This window comes from Sus scrofa, chromosome 8 (genome assembly GCF_054392235.1).
Source record: "Sus scrofa isolate SSC_HxYL_T2T_F1_AM1 chromosome 8, Sscrofa_HxYL_maternal_Yorkshire_Landrace_v2.0, whole genome shotgun sequence".
Lineage (NCBI taxonomy): Eukaryota > Metazoa > Chordata > Mammalia > Artiodactyla > Suidae > Sus > Sus scrofa.
The window spans coordinates 111,441,638-111,463,850 of NC_139390.1; the positions used below are offsets into that span (position 1 = coordinate 111,441,638).

A 22,213-nucleotide genomic window follows, 5' to 3' on the forward strand; every position below is an offset into this window, starting at 1 on the left:
ACCCAACTAGTATCCATTAGGATGTGGGTTTGATCCCTGGCCTTGCTCAGTGGGTTAAGGATCTGGCATTGCCGGGAGCTACGGTGTAGGTTGCAGATATGGCTTGACTCCTAGTCTGTGAACTTCCATATGCCACAAGTGTGGCCCTAAAAAGCAAAAAAAAAAAAAAGAGAGAGAGAGAGAGAAAAGAAACCAGTATGTAAATATAATCAGAATAACTTTACAAATGTCAAAGTTAATAAGTAGCATTGTTCTTACAAAGTGGAATTAACTCCCTTTAGAGAAGGTAAAAACGGCCTTTATCTAAAGATAAGGAGCTGCCTTTACAAAATGCCGCTGTTGGACATGATGTCAGTGGATTCCTCTCCTGGGCCTGCAGGCAGCCTGTTCTCCCAGAGCCAGACTTCATTCAGACCCCACTGCTGCAGAAGGGTGGGAAGGGCAGTCACTCCCCCACTAACAAGTCATGTGTCATATGGTAAAGCGTGCTGCTTTTTAAAAAATGCAGATTTCTGGCCCCACTTCCAGAGATCCTGATTCGTCAGCTTCCTAATTTGTTCTGCTGATTATCTGTATTTGGGAACCCCAGCCTAAAAAAATTTTTATTCATTATGCAATCTCTAAGAACAGCCTCACCTTAAGTTAAAAGAAAATTGCACACCTGATCAGTACAACTTCCCATGTTACACCTGCACTAAGAATGCTTTCATGTAACCATGGTTTAACATCTTAGCCTAAGCTTTTAATTAATGGTTACATTTAAAAAAGCACACTGTGAAGAAAGTTTCTTTCTTGGGAGTTCCCATGCTTCCCTGGTATGAAGTATCCATGAGGATGTGGATTTGATCCCTGGCCCCACTCAATGGGTTAAGGATCCTGCCATTGCCATGAGCTGCAGTGTGGGTCGCAGGGGCAGCTCAGATCCTCCATTGTTGTGGCTGTGACGTAGGTGGCAGCTGTAGCTCCAATTCTACCTCTAACCCCCAAGCCTGGGAACTTACATGTGTCCACAGGTGAGACCCTAAAAAGAAAAAAAAATCTGCAGAAGCAAAAAAAATTTTTTTTCTTTCTTGTTTAGAACATTAAGTGGAGACATTGTTGCATGATTCAGTCTCTTACATGCAGAAAGATTCACTAGCTGGTTTCCTAGAGTCAGTTGCTATACACAATCTAACTCATGTTTCTTTTAGCCTTAACTACCAAGAAAGATACTAATACTATTTAGGGTAGATTTTCTAACAGAGTTGTTTCTTTTCCTTGACCTTTTTTTTTTTTTCCTTCTCCATGAATTTTTATTACATTTATAGTTGTACAATGATCATCACAAGCCAATTTTATAGCATTTCTATCCCAAACCCCTGGCCCATCCCCCTACCCCCCAACCTGTCTCCCTTGGAAACTATAAGTTTTTCAAAAGTCTGTCTTTTCCTTGATCTTCCAACTGGTTTCTAGTTCTTTACATTTGCCTTAGTGATTCTATTGTATATGTGCCTTTAATCATCTGTTTCCTCAAAACTTGTTAATAAATAGATTGTTATAAATAACACATTAAAAAAAAGTGTCTCCTGAATTTTCCAGGAAGATTCTGGATGATTATAATTTATTGTGTAAGAGCACAAACTGCAGCAGTGCAGTTGTCACTTGCTTGTAGTTTACACTTTCTGCTTTATAGCAGCTTTATCAGGTTTGGGTGAAGGAAAAAAAAATTCCAAATAGGATAAAAGTATCTGTGTGAGTAAATGCCTGAGGTGTATATGATAGCATACCTGCCTCTGACACATATTATCATCTTTTCAGGTCCCATGTTGGTAAAAATCAGACTAAAATTTGTGTAACTTATAGACAAGGGTATTAAAATTCTTAAGTCATTAATTATTAGGCTAGGAGCTAAAATTTTTGAAAATTATCAGGGTGGTATCTAAATATTGATCCATTCATTCTCTTGTTCTTTCAGTCAGCAAAGCTTGATGCAATGCCAGTGTTTGGTAAGGCAGTGTAAGCACTGCTGTCCCTGCTTTAAGTTGCTTACAGCATTTAAAGATGTATCTGTAACACAAGATGTGTTTATTGCTTGTATTCCCAAAAAAGTGTGGGAGGAGAACAAAGAGTAACTTTGGAAATTCCAGAACTGCAGCAGCTCAGTGGAATAGCCCAGGGTATTCTGCACCAGAGGCCAGGGGTGAGAGCCTCACCCTCTGTGGACAGGGAGGAGAAACTGAAAGAACATCAAAGTGCAGTGTTTCCAATTTGTGTCCAAGTAGAGACTGTTTTAGGGCTGGACTCTCCCATTTGAATTATAGCTTTATTTTTCTATCAGATAGATGCCAAGTAAAATCTATATATCATTGGTTGTAATAAACTTTTTGAAGCAGAGAGTAGACCCAAACTAACACAAAACATGTGCTAATTTGTCACAAAGATAAAGAGGGACTGTCTGGAAAGTTCTAATGCATACTTTCTCCAAAGTCCTTGAGCTTTCCAACTAAAGTCTTCGATTGAGTATTTTCTGTTGTGCCTGCTTCCATGTCCAGAGCATCTTGTACCCTAAATGTCCTTTTTTCACATAGCCTTTCAAAATCCGACACTCATAACTTAACTATATGCAAATTTCTGGCATTGTTTTTTAACTTGGCCTCAAAACAGTTTTCTGAGTGGGCCCTTACTCGCCACCTCCCCACCTCTGTATAAAACTAGTTAAAGAGAGTTTGGCAAAATGTTGGAGGGAAATACCCTTTAGTGGTTATGCTTCAAATACATCATTAGGTGGGGGCAATTTATCTTTCACTTGTCTTAATAAATGCTTAAATTTGGTTTCAAGGTGATGCATCACGACATTCTTTCCACAAAATTTATGAACCAGCTACAGACTGAAAGGCACTAGACTGAGTGGAGCTTGGAGACACACCCTATAGAAAAATCAAGGTCTGTCTTTTTCATGGAGCCTCTGATCCATGGAAGACAGTAGGTATAACACCTTGATGAAGACATCAAGGTGTAACAGTGTCATTAATTCTGGAATAGTCTGAGCTACAGAGCAGAGTGGGGACATAGGGGTAGAGGCGAGCAGCTCCACTGAGGGTGACAACAACGTGTCTCTGAGGAAAGGACGTTGGAGCTGAATTTTCAACAGTGGATTTTCCAGGCCCGCCTTTTGCAACCTGTTTTCCCTCATAAGAATGACATGTCATTCATCGAAACCCATGTGGTGCACTCATGTGGGCACAATCAGATTTCAGGAAAAACATAACAAACAAATATCGTAGGGAAATAAAACATATAATACCATAGGAGCTCTTTCTATTATTGCTACTTATAACAGATTTTATAAGGATGTGATTAATGAAATTAAAAATCTGAAATTAATAGCCATTATATAAAGCTATCTTATATTAATAGCCTCTTTATTTTTTTTTTATCTGGTGCTTTTTTTTTCCTTCAGCATTTTATTCCATAGATAATATAACTAGACAATTATGTGGGTTTAGTTATGATGAACACCATGCCCTAGGTCATTGAATTCCCTCAGTAATACTTTATGTAGTTACTCTTTTTCCTACATCATATAACTGGGTAACTGAGGCTTGGGTGAAATAATCTGCCCAGAGTTACTCATCTAATACAATAGCTGGGATTTTAACCCATGCAGATGGGAATTAGGACCTGTGCTCTTAACTACTGTAGTATAAAATTACAATACTTCTGGAGTTCCCTCATGGTTCAATGGATTAAGGATCTGATGGTGTTGCTGCTGTGGCTCTGGTTACAGCTGTGGTGCAGGTTCATTCCCTGGCCCCAGGGAACCTCCACATACTGTGAGCATGTCCAAAAAAAGAAAAAAAAAAGTACAATATTTCTATGAGTAGGAAATATCTAATCAGAAGAATTTTTGACAGTGTATTAGGGGAATTGGATAGGCTAGGTAAGAAAAGTCAGAAGACAGGCTTTTAAAAAAAGTTGTATACCTTTTTTGCTACTTGAGTTAAACAAGTACTTTGGTGATAGTAAAAATGATAGAAATGAAAAAACTCAGTTATAGAGTTTCAAAAATTTTAGCGTGTTATCAGTATTACAGGAAATTTTACTTGGGTTTGGTCTTTGGAACTACTGTCTTGATTGAGAGCCTCTTACTTCTATGCAGTGTGTATACACATGGAGAGTCACTGCCCATGCTCTTCATTCAGCCCTGCTTTCCTTCTGATTAATGCTGTATCTGTCAGTACTTTGTAGTAGACGACTCGGGCAGTAGTAAAACCGCTGCACACAACTGGCCACACGGCAAAGTGGAGACATGGCATGAATAACATACCCTTCCCAGGGTGTCAGCTGTGACCCCCACCTCTGGGACCCACTCTACAAAAGCATATTGAAATGTCACTCACTCTGCGAGACACATGAGGACAGGGCTCACCTTGAATTCCCTTCATTTGCTTTTTAAGGAAGTTATAAACCCAGGTACCTTATTATTAGTAGCAAACGACTTCACAGCATATCTTACAGGTCATCCAGGCACACCAGTGTGTGCCACTAAACCTAGTCTTTGCAAACAACAGCTCCAGGCCAAGGAATGCGAGAGATGGAGTCTAGGCAGAGGGAACAGAACGTGCAAAGATACAGAGGCATGTAAAGCATGTGGTGCAGTCCAGAAAAGCAAGAAGCTCATGTGGCTGAAACTTGAGGTGCAGGAGATGGCAGGGGTGAGAAAATGTTGGAGGTTATACTGGGCAGACAGATTGAGACTGAACTCCAAAGCTTGACAGTGTTGTTTATAGGCTAGGTGACCTGGGGCAAATTGGATGAGCCTTGGTTTTCCTATCCTTAACATGCAAGGATTCACCATGTTGTGAGTACTAAAAAAGAAAGGTGTGCAAAAGGCCTGGTGTTGACCTGCACACAGTATATGTGGGTAGCCTTCCCACTCCCACCCAGATAAAGAAGTGTGGACCTTGCACTCTAACTTATAGTGGAAAGCCTTCAGGAGTCTTAAGGAGAAAAGTCCCATATGTGTTCAGTGGCCTTTATTTCAAAGACAGCATTTCTGGCAGCAGTGTGCCTAGGTGGTTTGGAGAAAGGCAAGATTTTGGAGGGGGCAATATATTGGCTTATTTAATTCCAGTAGATTTTGATTGGTAGGTTACTTCTCAATTTTAATTGGTAGTAACAGATCCTTAAATAAAATTAAAAAAAATTTTTTTATGGCTGCACATGTGGCATATGGAAGTTTCCGGGCAGAGGATTGGGAATTCAAGCCCACACCATAGCTGCAGCAACTCTGGATCCTTTAACTCAACATGCCAGGTCGTAGATGAAACCCACGCCTTCACAGCGACTGGAGCCACTGTTGTCAGCTTCTTAACCCACGGCACCACAGTGAGGACTCCAGATTTTAAATATTTTTAATACTGAATGAGCTTTCATGGAACCTACTAGGTCTTTTTGTTGTTTCCCAGGGCTATAGGTACACGATCATAGTATAATCTGGATCCCATATTTTTTTCCTTTTGTCATCCTGCCTGAGAGCTGGTTCCTGTGTCTACTGTTGCCACAACACCACTGCATTCCTGTGCATTCTTCCTTGAAATACGACTTCAGGTTCAATGTGTGTTTACTAAGGATTCCAGAGCAGAGCTTCTACTGCATCATGAGCCTGGAGTCCTATCGTTTACTTTTGCATCAAGGGATTCACCTGGTCCTGAAAGACTACTATTGGATAAATGAGAAAGTATTTTCCCTTTGACACATCATACTAATAGGTTTCAAAGCATCATACTACATCAAAATATTGGCTCTTGTATTTACAACTTGTGTGACTTTAGGCAAATCAGTTACCCTCTCTGAGCCTCAGTTTCCTAATCTATATAAGGCACAAGGTTATTATAAGGATTAAATGAAATGTATACAGTGCTTGGCTCCTCGAAAGTACTTTTATTTTTCTGAGTCCTTAAAAATTAAGCTTTCCTATCCAAGACTTTTATTTATTTACTTATTTACAAGTTTTATTTTATTTTGTTTTGTTTTTAGGCGGCTGACTGTCCCGGGAAGCTCTTCATCTTCCATTCCTCCCTGCCAACTGCGGAAGCGCCAGGGAAGCTCAAAAACAGAGATGACAAAAAATTGATTAATACAGACAAAGAGAAGGTATTTGTAAACAGCTGCCCTTTGAAGTGTTCATGTGTCAGTACTTAAAAGGGAGTAAAGAAAGAGGGAATGTGTGCTTTGGGTAGGAAAAATGGGGAAGCTGCATGTAATGTATAAATTCAGAGCACTGTTTTGTAGGGAGATTTTAAATTACAAATAATTTAGGAAATTGTATATTCCTAGAGAAACTGATGTCTGAAAAATACCTATATCAAGATATGGTCTCAGACTTTTTTCCTATATAATCTGTGTAAGAGATTGAGTGATAAGACTACTACAGAAACGGAAGAAATGGGAAATGCAGAAGAAAGATCAAGAGAGAGAAAGGAGTGGACTGCGTGGTAGGACAGTAGTCCTGAGCCATGAAGTAGCAGTGCTTGGGGCTCAAAATACCCTTTGCTCAAACCTCTGGCAGTGTAGCCACCTGGACAAGTCAGGGGGAAGGATGGATCCTGAGGAGGGCATCCAGCCGCGGCCCCCGTGACACCAGACGAGTGGCCGCATCTTGGTCTGTGAAGGGAGCAGCATTGGATTCATTAGATACAGTTGTCAGAAGATCCAATAAAATGCGTGCATGCCTGTACCTCACTGGGCACCTGCCTGGCGCCCACCGGGTGCTCCTCAGTGGCTGCCGCAAGGTGGTTACCATGGTTTGCTTCTTCAACCCAGTGCACTTAACTGGAAAAAAAAAAAAATGTTCTCATTTTAAAAATTCAGTACGAATTCAACAGAAATGAAAATCAGAAACCAGAAACATTATGTGATTTTCTTATTCCCTTTGTGCCTCTTTGTCTTCAGATACTTTTCCAGCCTCAGACAAATGTCTATGACTCACTGGCCAAGGACTGTGTGGCTCACGGCTGCTGTGTGACACTCTTCCTCTTCCCCAGTCAGTACGTGGACGTGGCCTCTTTGGGTCTCGTGCCGCAGCTCACGGGAGGAACCCTCTACAAATACAACAATTTCCAGGTAAAGGCCCGCAATTGGGTCGCCTCGGGTTTTCCAGGGCCAGATTCCTTGCGGTGTTTAGGTCGTTGGTTGAGAAAGCTGCGCCCCCTTGTGGGAGACTGACAAATGTACATTCTAGAGCCGATGGAAAAGGGTAAGCAATTGCTTTCCTGCTGTTGGCAAGGGATTGAGCTCGTTCAGCCTCAGAGCTGAATATCAGTGTCAGCATCCACGTTGGGGAGGGAGTATATTTTATATAAAAATTTTATGTTTTATATTATCTATATTTTAGAGATTTTTTTTAAATGGCCGTATTTGTTTTATAAATTGTTATGAAGAGACTGAGCTATGCCCATTCAGTTCCTTTTCCCAAACTTAAGATCAATTAAATCATCTGCCCTCACCTGAGGAAACGGGAAGGGGAGTTCCCTCTCATTTTTGTATCTCCCCATGGGAACATGGAGTGGGAACCAGTGTTCCTCCAACATAAATGACAAATGTTTATCATCATCTGTTTTTATTTTAATAAATAACAATTATCTTTAATCACTTAGCTATATATTTATATTGCAAACTAGCTAAGGGGTTTGATAAGACCAAAGACTACACATGAAATAACCTTGAAAAGACTTTAAGAACCCTTTCTAAGATTTCTGGATAAAGTAAGATTTAATCACAATTTAAAAAAAAAAGAATTGTTATTGTAAGTGTTTTACTGCCACCTAGTGGGTATGATCATACTTTATTTTTTAGGTGCACTTGGACAGCCAACAATTTCTGAACGACCTCAGAAATGACATTGAGAAGAAAATAGGATTTGATGCTATTATGAGGGTTCGTACCAGCACAGGTACTGTTCATTTATACTATTTTTCAGGTCTCTGTTGTAAAATTGTTTCCTCTTCAAAATAATAACAAAAAGAAAATATCAGTAAAATAAAGAGTAGCAAAATTCCCCTTTTTCTTTACCCTTAGGTTTCAGAGCCACTGACTTCTTTGGTGGCATTTTTATGAACAACACCACCGATGTAGAGATGGCAGCCATTGATTGTGACAAGGCAGTGACTGTAGAGTTCAAGCATGATGACAAACTCAGTGAAGACAGTGGAGCCTTAATCCAGGTGATTTGAAATTTAGCCCCATCTTTGCCTTTGTAGTGATCCGTGGGTAGACTCAGATACCTTCAATCAGGTTGGTCTAAATAAAGAAATTCAAGTCTGAGAGTTCCCGTCGTGGCTCAGTGGTTAACAAACCTGACTAGTATCCATGAGGACACGGGTTTGATCCCTGGCCTTGCTCAGTGAGTTAAGAATCTGGCATTGCCGTGACCTGTGGTGTAGGTCACAGACCTGGCTCGGATTCTGCATTGCCGTGACTGTGGTCTAAGCCAGCAGCTACAGCTCCCACAGGACCCCCTAGCCTGGGAACTTCCAAATGCCATGGATGAGGCCCTAGTAAAGACAAACAAGCAAACAAAAAAATTCAAGTCTATTTCTCCAAAGGCAGAAGTCACTAGATTAGAGCCCTCGGTGGTGTATCCTCCATTCTCAACTCCTATGTGCTATTTATATGAAGTAACCATTATATGTCTTTGCCTGAGAGCCCTGCAGGCTTGAGGCCAGAAGGTCAGGAAGGCATCAGTGCCCATTCACACAATGGTTTGCTGCACTCCTGCCCTGCGCCATACCCCATACTGAGCACAGGTTGTCATGTTAGAAGCAGGTGTCCATAGGATTTGGCTTTGTAGTAAAATAAAATTAACTAGAAGCCATGGAGACTTCAGATTAAAACAGGAGACCATTCTGTCTAATGGTCATGGTCTTGAAACAGGAGCATCACTCTCCAAGCAGGGAGCAAGCTCAGCCTCAGGTTGAGGAAGAACTCTTAACTAATGGTTATTTTTTTTAAATCACAGCTATTTGGGGGAATGGTTACTTGTTTGCATTCTTAAAATGTATGCATGTATCATTAGTATAAAACTTAAGTACATTAGCAAAGCTAGTTGTTTTTAAGCAAAGTGAGCCTTGAGCAGGACTATGAGAACCTGAAGGTATTATTTCTGGATCTGAATCCCTGGTAATAATATCTGAGAAAATGTAGGCTAGTTGTTGAAATGCAAACAGATGTTTGCATGTGAATAGCCCCGCTAAAATGGAAGTTTAAACCAGTGAAATGCTGCATGGAAACCCAGTGTATGTTTCCATGATTGTTATTCCTCCCTTACGTGTTGTTGTTCAGTCTTCAGCAAGAATGGAAAAAACCCTGTGGGAAAGTTTTGAGGTCTTTTAGCCGTACACAATGTTCTGTAAATATCAGTAAGATCAGGCTAGCTTGGGTGACTATGTTAGCCAGAAAAACGTGTGCCCTTGGCGTTGCCTCTGCAGTGTGCCGTGCTGTACACAACCGTGAGTGGTCAGAGGAGACTTCGGATTCACAATCTGGGCTTGAACTGCAGCTCCCAGTTAGCCGATCTCTATAAGAGCTGTGAGACAGACGCCCTTATCAACTTCTTCGCCAAATCAGGTAACACTTTGCTAGTCCTGGGGTGCAGTATACCTTGAGGTCAGAAGGTCAGTACTTCGGATAAGCCTGTTGGTTAACCAGGTTAGTAGCTGACAGATCCTGTGGTGGCACAGCCTTTTGGTGGGCAAATTCCGAATTTATAAAAACAAAGCGTGGTTTGGCATTGGCTAATTTTACTCCACTATTTTGTTGTATAGGTAGGGAAGTCATGGGGATGATAAATTCAATCTGAGTAAAGTTTAAAACCCTCTCTTTTGTGGCAAAGGGCCTTTAACTTAAGATGACCAAAGTACTGTCATTATATATTTGCTGTAAAGAGAATTAATTATAAGAGTTTCTATTTTTCTGATATTAAAAGTTACTTAATAAAGATTTGTTTCTATTAAAAAAAAAAAAGAAGCACAGGGTGAAGGAGAATAGGCCGCATGCTTAACTCTAGACTGATAAGGAGAGCACTGATTTAGGCCGTGCTATTCAATTTTGTTTGAAGTTTCTGTCCTGGGGGGACCGGGCTGAAACTGAGGAAGGCGACAGAGTCATTATGGTGGGTGGGCGCCCTCTGGCTTGTGGGGATAATGGAAGAAGATGGTCCCTCACGTGACACTGAGCTTGCTTATCCATACCAAGGTAATTAGGAAATGGTGGGGAGCCCCAGGTGGAGTTTTCCGGCTCCTGTTCTCTGTGAGTGGAGATCTGTTTCTAATATTCTGAGGAAAAATCTGGACCAGTTACCTGCCTTTGTTAAAGGGAGGTTATTGACCTCCATTGGCTAGACCAACATACTTGGTCAAGAAGAGAGCATTAGCAGATGACTTGAGCATTTTGAAATGCTCTTATTCCTTGCTGAGTGGTCTGCAGATAATAGCAATTTGTTCTTTTTTATTATCATTTGACGAGATCTATTTCTGAGCTAACTTTGATGCCCTTTTTATTGTTTTGTACAAATAGCTTTCAAAGCTGTTCTACACCAGCCCCTGAAGGTCATCCGGGAAATTCTAGTTAATCAGACCGCCCACATGTTGGCCTGTTACCGGAAGAATTGTGCCAGTCCATCCGCAGCCAGCCAGGTAAGCCATCTGCTGTGCTCAGGTGCTAAGGTGTTGTTCATTCACCATTCTGCTAGAAAAGGCTTATGATGTTCCTGCCAGGCACTTAGATGTTGTAGAGTATGCCATACAAATAAGAAGACTGAGAATCCCATTTCTGGGGACTGTGGTGTTTTTAGAGCCAACATTTAAAAAATTAGTGGCTTTGGAGTTCCCGTCATGGCTCAGTGGTTAATGAACCCGACTAGTATCCATGAGGACGAAGGTTCAATCCCTGGCTTTGCTCAGTGGGTTAAGGATCTGGCGTTGCAGTGAGCTGTGGTGTGGGTCACAGACACGGCTCAGATACTGTGTGGCTGTGGCTGTGGCGTAGGCCAGCAGCTGCAACTCCAGTTCGACTCCTCACCTGGAATATGCCACCTTTTTTAGGTGCAGCCCTAAAAAAAGACAAAAAAGACAAAAACAAAATAAAATCTTAGTGGCTTTACAAGACGCATGAAGCCCAAAATGTGTGTGTGTACATACTGAGCTGACAGTCATTACATTATATTTAAATAAAAGGATGTTGTACATAAGAAATGTCAGTATAAAAGGGGTTCTCTTTTGCATATGAAGATGGATATTGCATTATGAAATGAAGGTGTTCAAATGTTTTTTAGACAAACAATTGAAGTTGACGTGAGCTAATGGCAGTAATGACTTCTTTATATTTTATAAACATAAACACAATTTATAACTTTTGGAGTTCTTTATATTTAAAAGTTAGTAAGTATGAAGAGTTTTGAAAGAATTGTCTCTGGCTACCATCTCTAGTCATTTGAAATTTTAGAAGATCCTTTAAATAAAACTGACCCTTGTAAAAACAAAAGAAGACAAAACAAAAGGTAAACCTCACGTCCACATTTATTCTTGCATTTGTTCTCCTTTTCATATTTTTCCCTGTGTCAGTTGAAGCCAGATGCCGTTTTTCATCATTGTGTATGGAATATTTGAGTATAGAATGTGGATTAAAAAGGAGACCATGAGCAACAGATGGGCAGAACTTTCTGGTTAATTCCCTGTCTCAGTGAGTGCTGAGGGGACATCTGATACCCCCCCCCTCAGAAGTGATGACAGTGCAGATAATGTCTGGGGGCCCAATTCATAATCTGGTAAAAAGGGAAATTAGAAAAGACATAGTTATTAGCTTGGACTTTTTTACAAAGTTCCTTTCTGTGCTGTCCAGTGATTAAAGCAGCCATCCTTCCTTTCATCTCCTGATGATAATCATGAAAGCAACTCTTGAATCTGTAAAAGTCGTGCTCTTGATCATTCAGAGGATTTGCCACTTTCGTAAGTTCCAGTGCCAGCCCCACTTCAGAGCATGTGAGTTTCAGACAGAGCCCCAGGTGCACCTGGATGTCGTCCAGCCATGGCCACTTCACACCCCAGGTTTACTATTTATTTTAGAGCTCGGGGAACACTACTCTGTCTCTGGAGTATCTCGTACTTCAGAAGGATTTGTTGAAGAAGAACAGGTACTGTTAGTGCCCTTTCAGGAAGTTTACTTGCTAACATTAAAACAATTGGATTCAAAGACCTTAAGTTAAAAGCAAATCTGTTGCCTATTTAGGGGAAGAAATAAAACTTGTTGGTTTCTTCTGGCGTAAAGGTAAAAGCTTTGCCTCTCCTACCAGATCATCTGCTTACGCCATGTAGTTTTTCTAGAGTAACATCATGCCACTAATTTTTTTTCCTGAAAGGCTGATAAAGATTATTCCTGTTCTTATGGAGACTTTTCTTTCTCCATTTGCACATTTCAAGGGTTCCTTTAACCTAGGATTATCCATCATGGAGTGGGGAAAATGTAGAGATTAGAAAACTGTTGGTAACAGTCATATATTAGGATATACCATTATTTAAAAATAGAGAGGCTGGACTTGGGGTTCTCCTCAGAGAATGTAACTTCAGATTTGATGGCCTTCCATAGTTCATTTCCGAGCAATCCTATCCATGGAGAAATTCTTAAAAGAATTCCACTGTTTTACTATGGAGCCCAAAGTTCCCTTGACCCAAGCAAGATGGTTAATGTGCTGCACACTTGGTTTATAGACACCGGACCTTAGGAGATCTGCTTTTACTGAATTGTCGAGGCAAGAGGAAGCACTGCTCCGGGGGTCATGAGATAGAGGTTGTGTTAAGACATATAACTAAAAACAACATGAAGACACCGTTTTAAGCTTTCATAAGCAGCATCGATTTTTTAATTAATAACTCACTGTTCTGAACTTCGAACATCATATGGGAGTACATTGACTTCAGAAGGCAAGTCACATGACCTTAACCGCAAAGTAGTACATTTTTTTTTTTTTTCATCACATCTGTTCCTTCAAAACCCAAAGGAGGGAAGAATTCTCCAAATTTAATCAGAGTAGATTCATATGAATTTCCATTCTCTCCTAACTGGCACCTTTTCTCCCCAGGAATAATTTCATTATTCACAGAGAGGCACAGGGACGTGGGGAAGTTTTAAGTTGTGATCTGTCGCCATGTTTTCTTCCCCACCTCAAAAGCATTGACCTAGACCGTCTCCCTGTTTTCTTTCACTCTTCATTCCATTTATCTTCCTTATCCAATCTTTCCTTCTTACTTGCCTCCTCTGTTTTCCCCTACTGCCCTCTGTAATCCAGGCTCCTCTAATCAGACATCTTGGTCCGGATAGTGTCATCATGGGCCAGGCTCAACTCTTTGTGGTATTTAGGACAACGGATTTCTAAGCTGTCTTAATAGGACCTGATTTAGTGAGAAGCAGCCAGTGAGAATTGCAAGATAATATTAAAACACTGTACACATGTGCTTCTCTGTGGAAATCTAAGAACATCTTAATCCACTACATGTAAGATGCCTTACTGGTAATTAGCCCAGGAGTAGCACTGAGGCTCCATGGCCCTGGGATATGACCATGATCTGTGTCCTGCATCTTTGTTTTTTTTTGTTTTTTTTTTTTTTTGGTCTTTTTGCCATTTCTTTGGGCCGCTCCCGCGGCATATGGAGGTTCCCAGGCTAGGGGTCTAATCGGAGATGCAGCCACCAGCCTACGCCAGAGCCACAGCAACGCGGGATCCGAGCCGCGTCTGCAACCTACACCACAGCTCACGGCAACGCCGGATCGTTAACCCACTGAGCAAGGGCAGGGATCGAACCCGCAACCTCATGGTTCCTAGTCAGATTCGTTAACCACTGTGCCATGACGGGAACTCCTCCTGCATCTTTGGATCATGATTTTCCGTGGCTGAAAACATAATCCAACCCCAAATGCTATCAAATAAAAGTATTTTATGCTACATAAGTGACATAAGTGAAAGACAAATACCCTGTGTTCTCACTTATATGTGGAATCTTAAGAAACAAAACACACAAACAAGCTTATGGATACTGAGAACAGATTGGTGGTTGCCAGAGGCATAGAGGGTGAGTGAAATGGGTGAAGGGGCTCAAGAGGTACAAACTTCCGCTTATAAATATGTCATGGAGATATAATGAGCAGCATGGCAGTTTTAGTTAATAATACTCTAGTGCATATTTGAAAGTTGTTAAGAGAGTAAATATTAAAAGTTCCTATTGGAGTTCCTGTCGTGGCTCAGCGGAAATGAATCTGACTGGTATCCACAAGGACACAGGTTCGATCCCTGGCCTCACTCAGTGGGTTAAGGATCCGGTATTGCCATGAGCTCTGGTGTACGTTGCAGATGAGGTTCAGATCGGCTGTGGCATAGGCCAGAAGCTACAGCTCTGATTGGACCCCTAACCTGGGAACCTCCATATGCCATGGGTGCAGCCCTAAAAAGACCAAAAAAAAAAAAAAGTTGTTATCACAAGGAAAAAAATCTGTAACTGTGTGGTGAAGGATGTTAACTAGATTTACTGCAATCATTTCACAATATATACAAATATTGAATTATTATGTCATATACCATACCTGAAACTAATATAATGTTGAACATCGCTTATACCTCAGTTTAAAGATAAAGAAAAATTCTATTCTAGGGAAAAGATTACAAGAAGTGTGTCCTACTCCTGTGAGGAAACATGCATTTATTTAACTGTCTGTGGTTCTTTGAGAGGGGAAATAAACTACAAAGCAGAAGTGTTATGAGATATTTTTATCTGAACCAGTTAGAAAGTTCTATCTTACACCTTCCTGACTTAGTAGATCATGAGAAGAGACCTATGATAAAGGGATTTATGTTGAGGAATAAATCCTAACAGAGCCCTGAGGGAAATTTTCTTTTCAGTGCAGATTCTGGTAAGTGTATATTCTTTTTCATCAAGACAGAAAGCTAAAAAGAATCACAAATTTAGAGATCAGGTATTTCGTTTGCAAATTATCATTATCTCCTCTATATGCTTTTCTTTTGGCTATTTCCTTGTCTGTTGATTTATAGTTAAACGGAAGGAATTAACATGGGTCAGTTGATCTTGATTCTTAGCCATATTTATAAAATTGAGTTGGGAAGAAGCTTAAACATACAGGAAAATTATCTGTAATTCTACAAACAGCAAATTATTTGTAATTTTTTTTTAACCTCAAGTTGCGTTTCTAAAATTGCTGCATTATGTTATTTGTAGTGTCACCTTATAGTATGTACTTTGAGGCAGGTAGAATCAAGTCAGAATGAGGTCAGGTGAGCCAAAGTGAGGATGGAGAGAAGAGTATGGGTGGATTATAAAGACAAAATAGAAAGAACTCATATACTAATTGAAGGTAAAGAAAAAATGAAGTTAGGTAGTTCTAGTATCTAAAATAGGAAACATAAGGGGAAGAACGTGTTTGTAGAATTGTAGGATTTTGATTTTTCCTGTTACCATTCAGTAGTGAAACACCTAATTCATGAAGCATTTCCTGTTTAATTTCTTTCTTTTTGGGGTGCAGGTACAGCATATGGAAGTTCCCAGGCTAGGGGCTGAATTGGAGCTGTAGCTGCCAGCTTACACCACAGCCACAGCAATGCCAGATCTGAGCTGAGTCTGTGACCTACATCATATCTTGTGGCAACACGGGATCCTTAACCCACTGAGCGAGGCCAGGGATCAAACACATGTCCTCATGGATGCTACTTGGGTTTGTTTCCACTGAGCCACAACAGAACTCCTTCTATTTAATTTCTATCTATATAGTATTGCAATTTCCTTATTATGGTTTATCTATATGACTATCACACAGTGTGGACTCTGCCTCATTCCTCTGTAGATCTTTGATGCTTTGCATAGAACCTGTGACAGGCTGGCACTCATTCAATGCTTGATAAGTCTGTGACTAACTGTGAGTTTAAGATGCATGAAGAGCGTAGAGGAAGAACTATCTCATAGGCAGTTGGAAATGCTGTTCTTGAACTCAAAAGGTAGAAGTTGGTAATACAGATTAGGAAATAATGAACTTAAGTTATTTAATAAACATGTATAAGATACTTATGTGCTAGGCACTATAAGTGCTTTACAAAGTAGAAATCATTTAATCCTTATAACAACCCCATGATCATGAAGTAGAGGTGCTATTATTCCTTTTTTTTAGAAGAGAAAACCAGGAGTTCTGGCAGAAACAAATGAGACTAGTATCCATGAGGATGTGGGTTCGATCCCCGGCCTCACTAGGTGGGGTCAGGGATCTGGCATTGCTGTGGCTGTGGCACAGGTTGGCAGCTATAGCTCCAATCTGACCTCTTCTAGACTGGGAACTTTCATATACCACAGGTGTGGCCCTAAAAAGCAAAACAAACAAACCCGAGGCTAAGAAAGAGTAAGGAATTTGCACAGGGCCACACACCTGGTAAGAGGCAGAGCTGGGACCACATCCTGGGCTGGGTTGTGTTGATAACCACTGTGCCAAGCTGCTGGAGCACTGGATGAAATAAAACCATGTGCTGCTCTCTGAGTACCTACTCTGTGCCAGATTCTGTGCTCTAGGGGTTTTATGTGGCTTACCATTTAATCCTCTCCACAACCTCAAAAGCAAAATGTTTTTATTTTACAGGTAAAGTGCAGCGAGTCTTAAAGCTCAGTAAAGCTGAAGCATCTGAAACCAATGTCTTTCTCTTCCAGCTTATTTTACCAGATTCCATGAAAGTCCTGCCAGTGTACATGAACTGTTTGTTAAAAAACTGTGTGCTGCTCAGCAGACCAGAGATCTCGACAGACGAGCGGGCGTTCCAGAGACAGCTGGTCATGACCATGGGTGTGGCTGACTCTCAGCTTTTCTTCTACCCGCAGCTTCTGCCAATAGTAAGCACACTGTACTGGTTCATTTCCCGGAGTCTGGAAAGGAATCATATTTTCCATATGTTCTATGGGAAACAGTTTGTTCTTAACAAGAAACTTCGTCACAAGCGTTTACCACGTGTGGCGTGAGCCTGAGCGCCCCGGTGTGGAGCGAGTTGCGCATGCGCGTCAACCTGCCTGTGGGCAGGGGTGCTGATGGCGGTGGACGGGCTTGAGCAGTTCTTCGCGGAATTGGTCGGGTGACCGCCTTCCTTTCCCTCATTCCTAAATTGTAATCTTCATTGGAATAGGCGGGTTGAAAGGTCAGTAGGAGGTGAAGCAAGCAAGTTTCCGTTGTTGAAGAAACCTACCTCTGGCATGAAAGGCAGCTGATACCTGTGTATGGGATTTCATGTGCACACATGTTTATCTGTTTTTAGACAATGCATGAATGCCTAAGAGGTACCACATTTAATCCGAATGTCTGTGATTGGTCTTGAGTAAATGCTATCAGGGGTTTGCAAATCAGCATATATTTGCGGTTACCTACACTGCCCTTGCCCTCAGATAATGTACTTTGGTAGTGTGTTCTGCTTATTTGAAGGCAGTCCTTCATGTTGTGACAGCCTCTGCTCTGACTAGGCTCCTCTCCCCTGAAACCCAGCAAGTTATAACTGAGGAGTAAGAGGAGACGGCTGATGGCTTATTTCTGACTGGAATAATACCACTGCAGTTAGAAGGTGTTAAATTAGGGGAGTTCCCGTTGTGGCTCAGGGGGTTAAGAACCCGACTAGTACCCATGAAGATGCGTGTTCCATCCCTGGCCTCACTCAGTGGGTTAAGGATCCTGCGTTGCTGTGGCTATGGCTAGGCCTGCAAGCTGTAGCTCCGGATTAGACCCCTACCCTGGGGATTGCCATATGCCGTGGGTGTGGCCCTAAAAAGGAAAAAAGCTGTTGATTCTTTAAATTGATATGAATGTTCGATGTAAATTGTTACAATTGATTTTCAGATAAAATTGGTATGTCAACAAACTTGTGTCTATGGGACAAGAGCATGATCACTCTGCTGAAATTGCCTTGCCAAGGTCACAAGGGGCCAATATGTCACTAAATCCCATGGGTAGTTCTCAGTCCTTTTCTTTCGGACCTGTCCACAGCATCTGAGAGTTGACTTCTCCCTCTAGAAACCCCCTCCTCACTTGGCTTCTCCAGGTTTCTCTCCTGCTGCCCTGCTCTCTCTGACTGCTGCCTTTGCTAGTTTACTCCGTTATTTTCTGGGTTCAAGTCCCCCGGGCTCAGTCCTGGGGAAGCTTCTCGTGTCTACACTCAACCAACCCCTTGGGGGTCTTACCTGTGCCAAGGTTCTCAGCACTTCTGTACTGATGACTCCCAAGTTCCCATCTCTGCCCTGAGCTCTGGATGTGTCTGTCCCTGTGACCTCCTGAACACCTGTCCCCGGGGCACGTAACAGCATCTTAAACCAAGGCCTGAAGGCACGCCCTACCCCTGCTTCTCTGTGGTCTTCCCCACCTTCATTTATCACCCCCCTACCTCCTTCTAGATCTTCAGGATCAAAGTCCTCCAGTCACCCTTAGCTACTTTCTTCCTCCTCCACCACATCTCATCCATCAGCACACATGCCAGCCATCCTTTCCAGAGGCTGACCACTTTTCACCCCCAACTGTCACCACCCAGACTGGAGCGTAATCTCCTCGCCTGTGGACCACTGCAGTGCCCTCCCGGCTTGTACCTTTGACCCTTCAGTCTGTTTTTGGAATGGAAGTTAGAGTGATTCTATTAAAATGATTGTCAGTTTATGTCCCTCCACCACTCAGAACACAGCAGGACTTCCCATTTCAGTAAATGCCAAGGTTCTTACTGCCCTGCTCAGTGCTGTCTGTACTGCCTCATCCTCCTGTCTGACGCACCTATTGCTCTCCTTTTCCTCACTCTACTCCAGCCATGCTGGCCTGCTTGCTGATCCTTGAGCACCCCAGATAGGCTCTCGCCTCAAGACCTTTGCACCAGCTGTTCCATCTAGAATGCTCTTCTCCAGAAATCCCCATGGCTCTCTGCTCATCTTCTCAGGTCTTTACTCAAAAGTTACCTTCTCAACAATCTTCCTGGACTCCCCCATTTAAAATTGTAACACTGCCACCACTGGCATGCCCTATCCTACATTCCTGCTTCTTTTCTTCATAGCATTTAACACCATCGAAAATTCTATATATATTTTACTTATTCGTTGTCTCTTCTTCCCTCTAAAAACTGGTTGGCTGTACAAGGCAGGGTTTATTGTCTAGTGACTAGATTAACACCTGGCGCATAGTAGGAACTCATTAAGTACTGGAAGGGAGGGAGGGAGGGAGGAGGAAGGAGAAGAGAAGAAGGGAAGGAAGGAGGGAGTTTCTGACTCTCTTGTCTCTGCCTGCACAGCACACCCTAGATGTCAAGAGTACAACGTTACCTGCTGCTATTCGTTGCTCTGAGGCCCGTCTCTCAGAAGAAGGAATATTCTTACTGGCTAATGGCCTAAATATGTTCTTATGGCTGGGAGTAAGTAGCCCACCAGAACTGATCCAAGGAATATTTAACGTGCCATCTTTTGCACATGTCAACACAGAGATGGTAAGTGTATTTTTTGTTTTGTGGTAACAAATTCTGAAATGTTTTTTGTTCATATGCAACCATGTAGTCTAAAGAAAACACTGAGGCATGTAGTTCTATATAAGAATGAGAGAATTTCCTGTTTTGATGAGTAACACTTACCTAGTATAAAGCTGTTTGTATAAAGTATTACCCACCAACCAAAACATATGACTTTAATAGGGATTGCCAGCACTTCCAGATCATTTCGATGTGTCAACCACTAGGTTCGAAATACTTTAAACACACCATTTTAATTCTTATAACAAATCAGTGAGACAGATGTTGTTATCAACATTTTATCAAATGAGGCATGGAGACGAGTTCTTTCAGGTAGTAACTGGCAGAGGGGGGAAGTGAATTTGGCTCTTATGCTCTGGGCTCATCCCTGGTGCTGAACTGCATGTTCAAGAAGATGTTGAAATCTTTGACACATGTTTAGCTATAGACTACAGTAACCCCACAGAAAAGAGTATGTACCCCCTCTGTTTCACTGATGCTAAAAGACTGTAGGTTTGATGTAGAATGAATACAAATGACTACTTTTAAAGTATATTAGGAAAGCCAGTGATGATAATGTGTTTGCAGGTCATCACTGATCACATGCTTTATCTGCAGACCATTTGTGGTGTGAGCACTGTTGCTATGACGGTTACTGTCTTCCTCTGCTTGACAGTGGATTCTTTATGAACTGAAAAAATAGGACTCAGCAGACAGTTTGTTCCAGAGTCGTCACTTATGTTATGGCAAGATGTCTAAAGGCTAGTTAATTCCCTGACATCTCGTATGAAGGTGGATATATCACATTTTGGAGGAGGGGGGAGGATTAAAATCTCAGGTTCAATAGATAGGTGGTCATTTTAGAGAGCTGCATATCCATTATGAATGTCAAAAATATATTTTTAAAAGGAATTAAAGATGCCCATATACCTACCATTAAGACTCTAGTTTTGGAGTTCCCATCGTGGCTCAGCGGAAGCGAATTTGACTAGGATCCGTGGAGACGCAGGTTCGATTCCTGGCCTTGCTCAGTGGGTTAAGGATCTGGCGTTGCTGTGAGCTGTAGGTCACAGACATGGCTTAGATCTGGTGTGGCTGTGGTGTAGGCCAGCAGCTGCAGCTCTGATTCCAGTCTAGCCGAGGAACTTCCATATGATGCAGGTGCGGCCCGAAAAAAAGACAAAAATAAATAAATTAAAGACTCTAGTTTTAAGATGAAGATTTAGAACTAGTAAGATGTCTGCATGTGGCTGAAATTAAGGAATGATTAGAAATGCAATTTTTAAAAAGTAAATAATTAAAATTCTTTGGGTAAAGAACTATGACTCTGAAGATATTTGTATAAAATTTTAAGGAAGCCTGTTCTTATTTCACAATGTATTATCAAAGTAAATGTTAAATGCATATAAATGAATATACATATGGAATAGCCACAGTTCTCCACCTCAGAGCAGCATATTGCTAGGTTTGCGCTTGTGTCAATATATCTCTTCTCAACCTTCTTCAAAAAATAAAAGAAAAAACAGCAAATGTTGGCTTCTTTTTAGGAGCGGCTGGCACTTTGAAACATATATGAAGTATAATCTTAATACTCTTAATAACAAAGAATACACAAAGGGAGTGGAATATGAATATAAAAATGAATTTCTGGCTTTTTTTACTTTGTGGTAAAATGTTCTCATTCACTTTTCAATGGCTAACCCACAGACGGTACATTAGCTCTCGGTATCTTCTGGCTTAGAAATAAGCATTCACATTTCACGGTTTTAATGAGAGGAATCTAAGTCCAGATCTTTCATTTCCCCCAGAGGCCACATGCAGCTGAGTAATGATCTTTTGTACACCATTAACCAGATTTCAGGGAAATCTAAAAGGTCATTCCTTTTGAGAAATCAACATTTGGTGGTTTAATGTTGAACAGTGGTACTTGGAGGGCATCTTCCAAATGTGGTAATGCCTCAGGGCCCCACAGCTGGTCTGCTGAAGGAATAAAGTGTATCCTTTTCTTGAAATAGCCATCTTGCAAAGGGATTAAAATCACTGTAAATGGGCCAGAGACATCCTTTGCAAAAAATATGTTCTCTGTGTCATTTCAGTGTCAAAGTCCAGGGAAGGATTTTTATTTTCAAAAGATAGTTCACTGGTGGAAATGCATGCTAAGTATGGGTATGGGTAATTTTTAGTGCATTTTTTCACATTTTTGGTTTTTAGGTAAATGAACTAAGCCAGTAGTTGAGAATATGATTTGGAAGGATGCTTTTTAATTTTATTTAACATTCTAATAATCTCATTCTGCTTGTATCTAAATGTTATAAATTGTACTGAAACTTAAATTTTCTTAAATTTAGACACTGCTGCCTGAAGTGGGAAACCCATACTCTCAAACACTCAGGATGATAATGGGTATTATCCAACAAAAGCGGCCATATTCAATGAAGGTAAGGACGAGATTTTAGTTTTTTCTTTTTCTTTTTGTCTTTTGTCTTCTTAGGGCCGCACCCACGGCATATGGAGGTTCCCAGGCTAGGACTCAAATTGGAGCTGTAGCCACCGGCCTACGCCAGAGCCACAGCAATGCCAAATCCGAGCTGTTTCTGCGACCTACACCACAGCTCATGGCAACACCAGATCCTTAACCCACTGAGCAAGGCCAGGGATCGAACCTGCAACCTCATGGCT

The 22,213-nt window shown here is 41.3% G+C and overlaps 1 protein-coding gene across 6 annotated transcripts in view; it reads left to right on the plus strand.

Annotated features, from left to right (window-relative positions):
* The window catches only part of SEC24D (SEC24 homolog D, COPII coat complex component), a 445,620-nt gene that overhangs the window by 417,682 nt on the left and 5,725 nt on the right, over positions 1–22,213 (plus strand). For all 6 annotated transcript variants that reach the window (XM_084973066.1, XM_084973064.1, XM_084973063.1 and 3 more), the window contains 9 exons: positions 6,019–6,135; positions 6,934–7,104; positions 7,837–7,933; positions 8,059–8,204; positions 9,468–9,606; positions 10,555–10,673; positions 16,731–16,910; positions 19,325–19,516; positions 21,883–21,972. In XM_084973066.1, the coding sequence (XP_084829192.1) occupies positions 6,019–6,135; positions 6,934–7,104; positions 7,837–7,933; positions 8,059–8,204; positions 9,468–9,606; positions 10,555–10,673; positions 16,731–16,910; positions 19,325–19,516; positions 21,883–21,972 (1,251 nt within the window). The remainder of the gene's footprint in view (positions 1–6,018; positions 6,136–6,933; positions 7,105–7,836; positions 7,934–8,058; positions 8,205–9,467; positions 9,607–10,554; positions 10,674–16,730; positions 16,911–19,324; positions 19,517–21,882; positions 21,973–22,213) is intronic.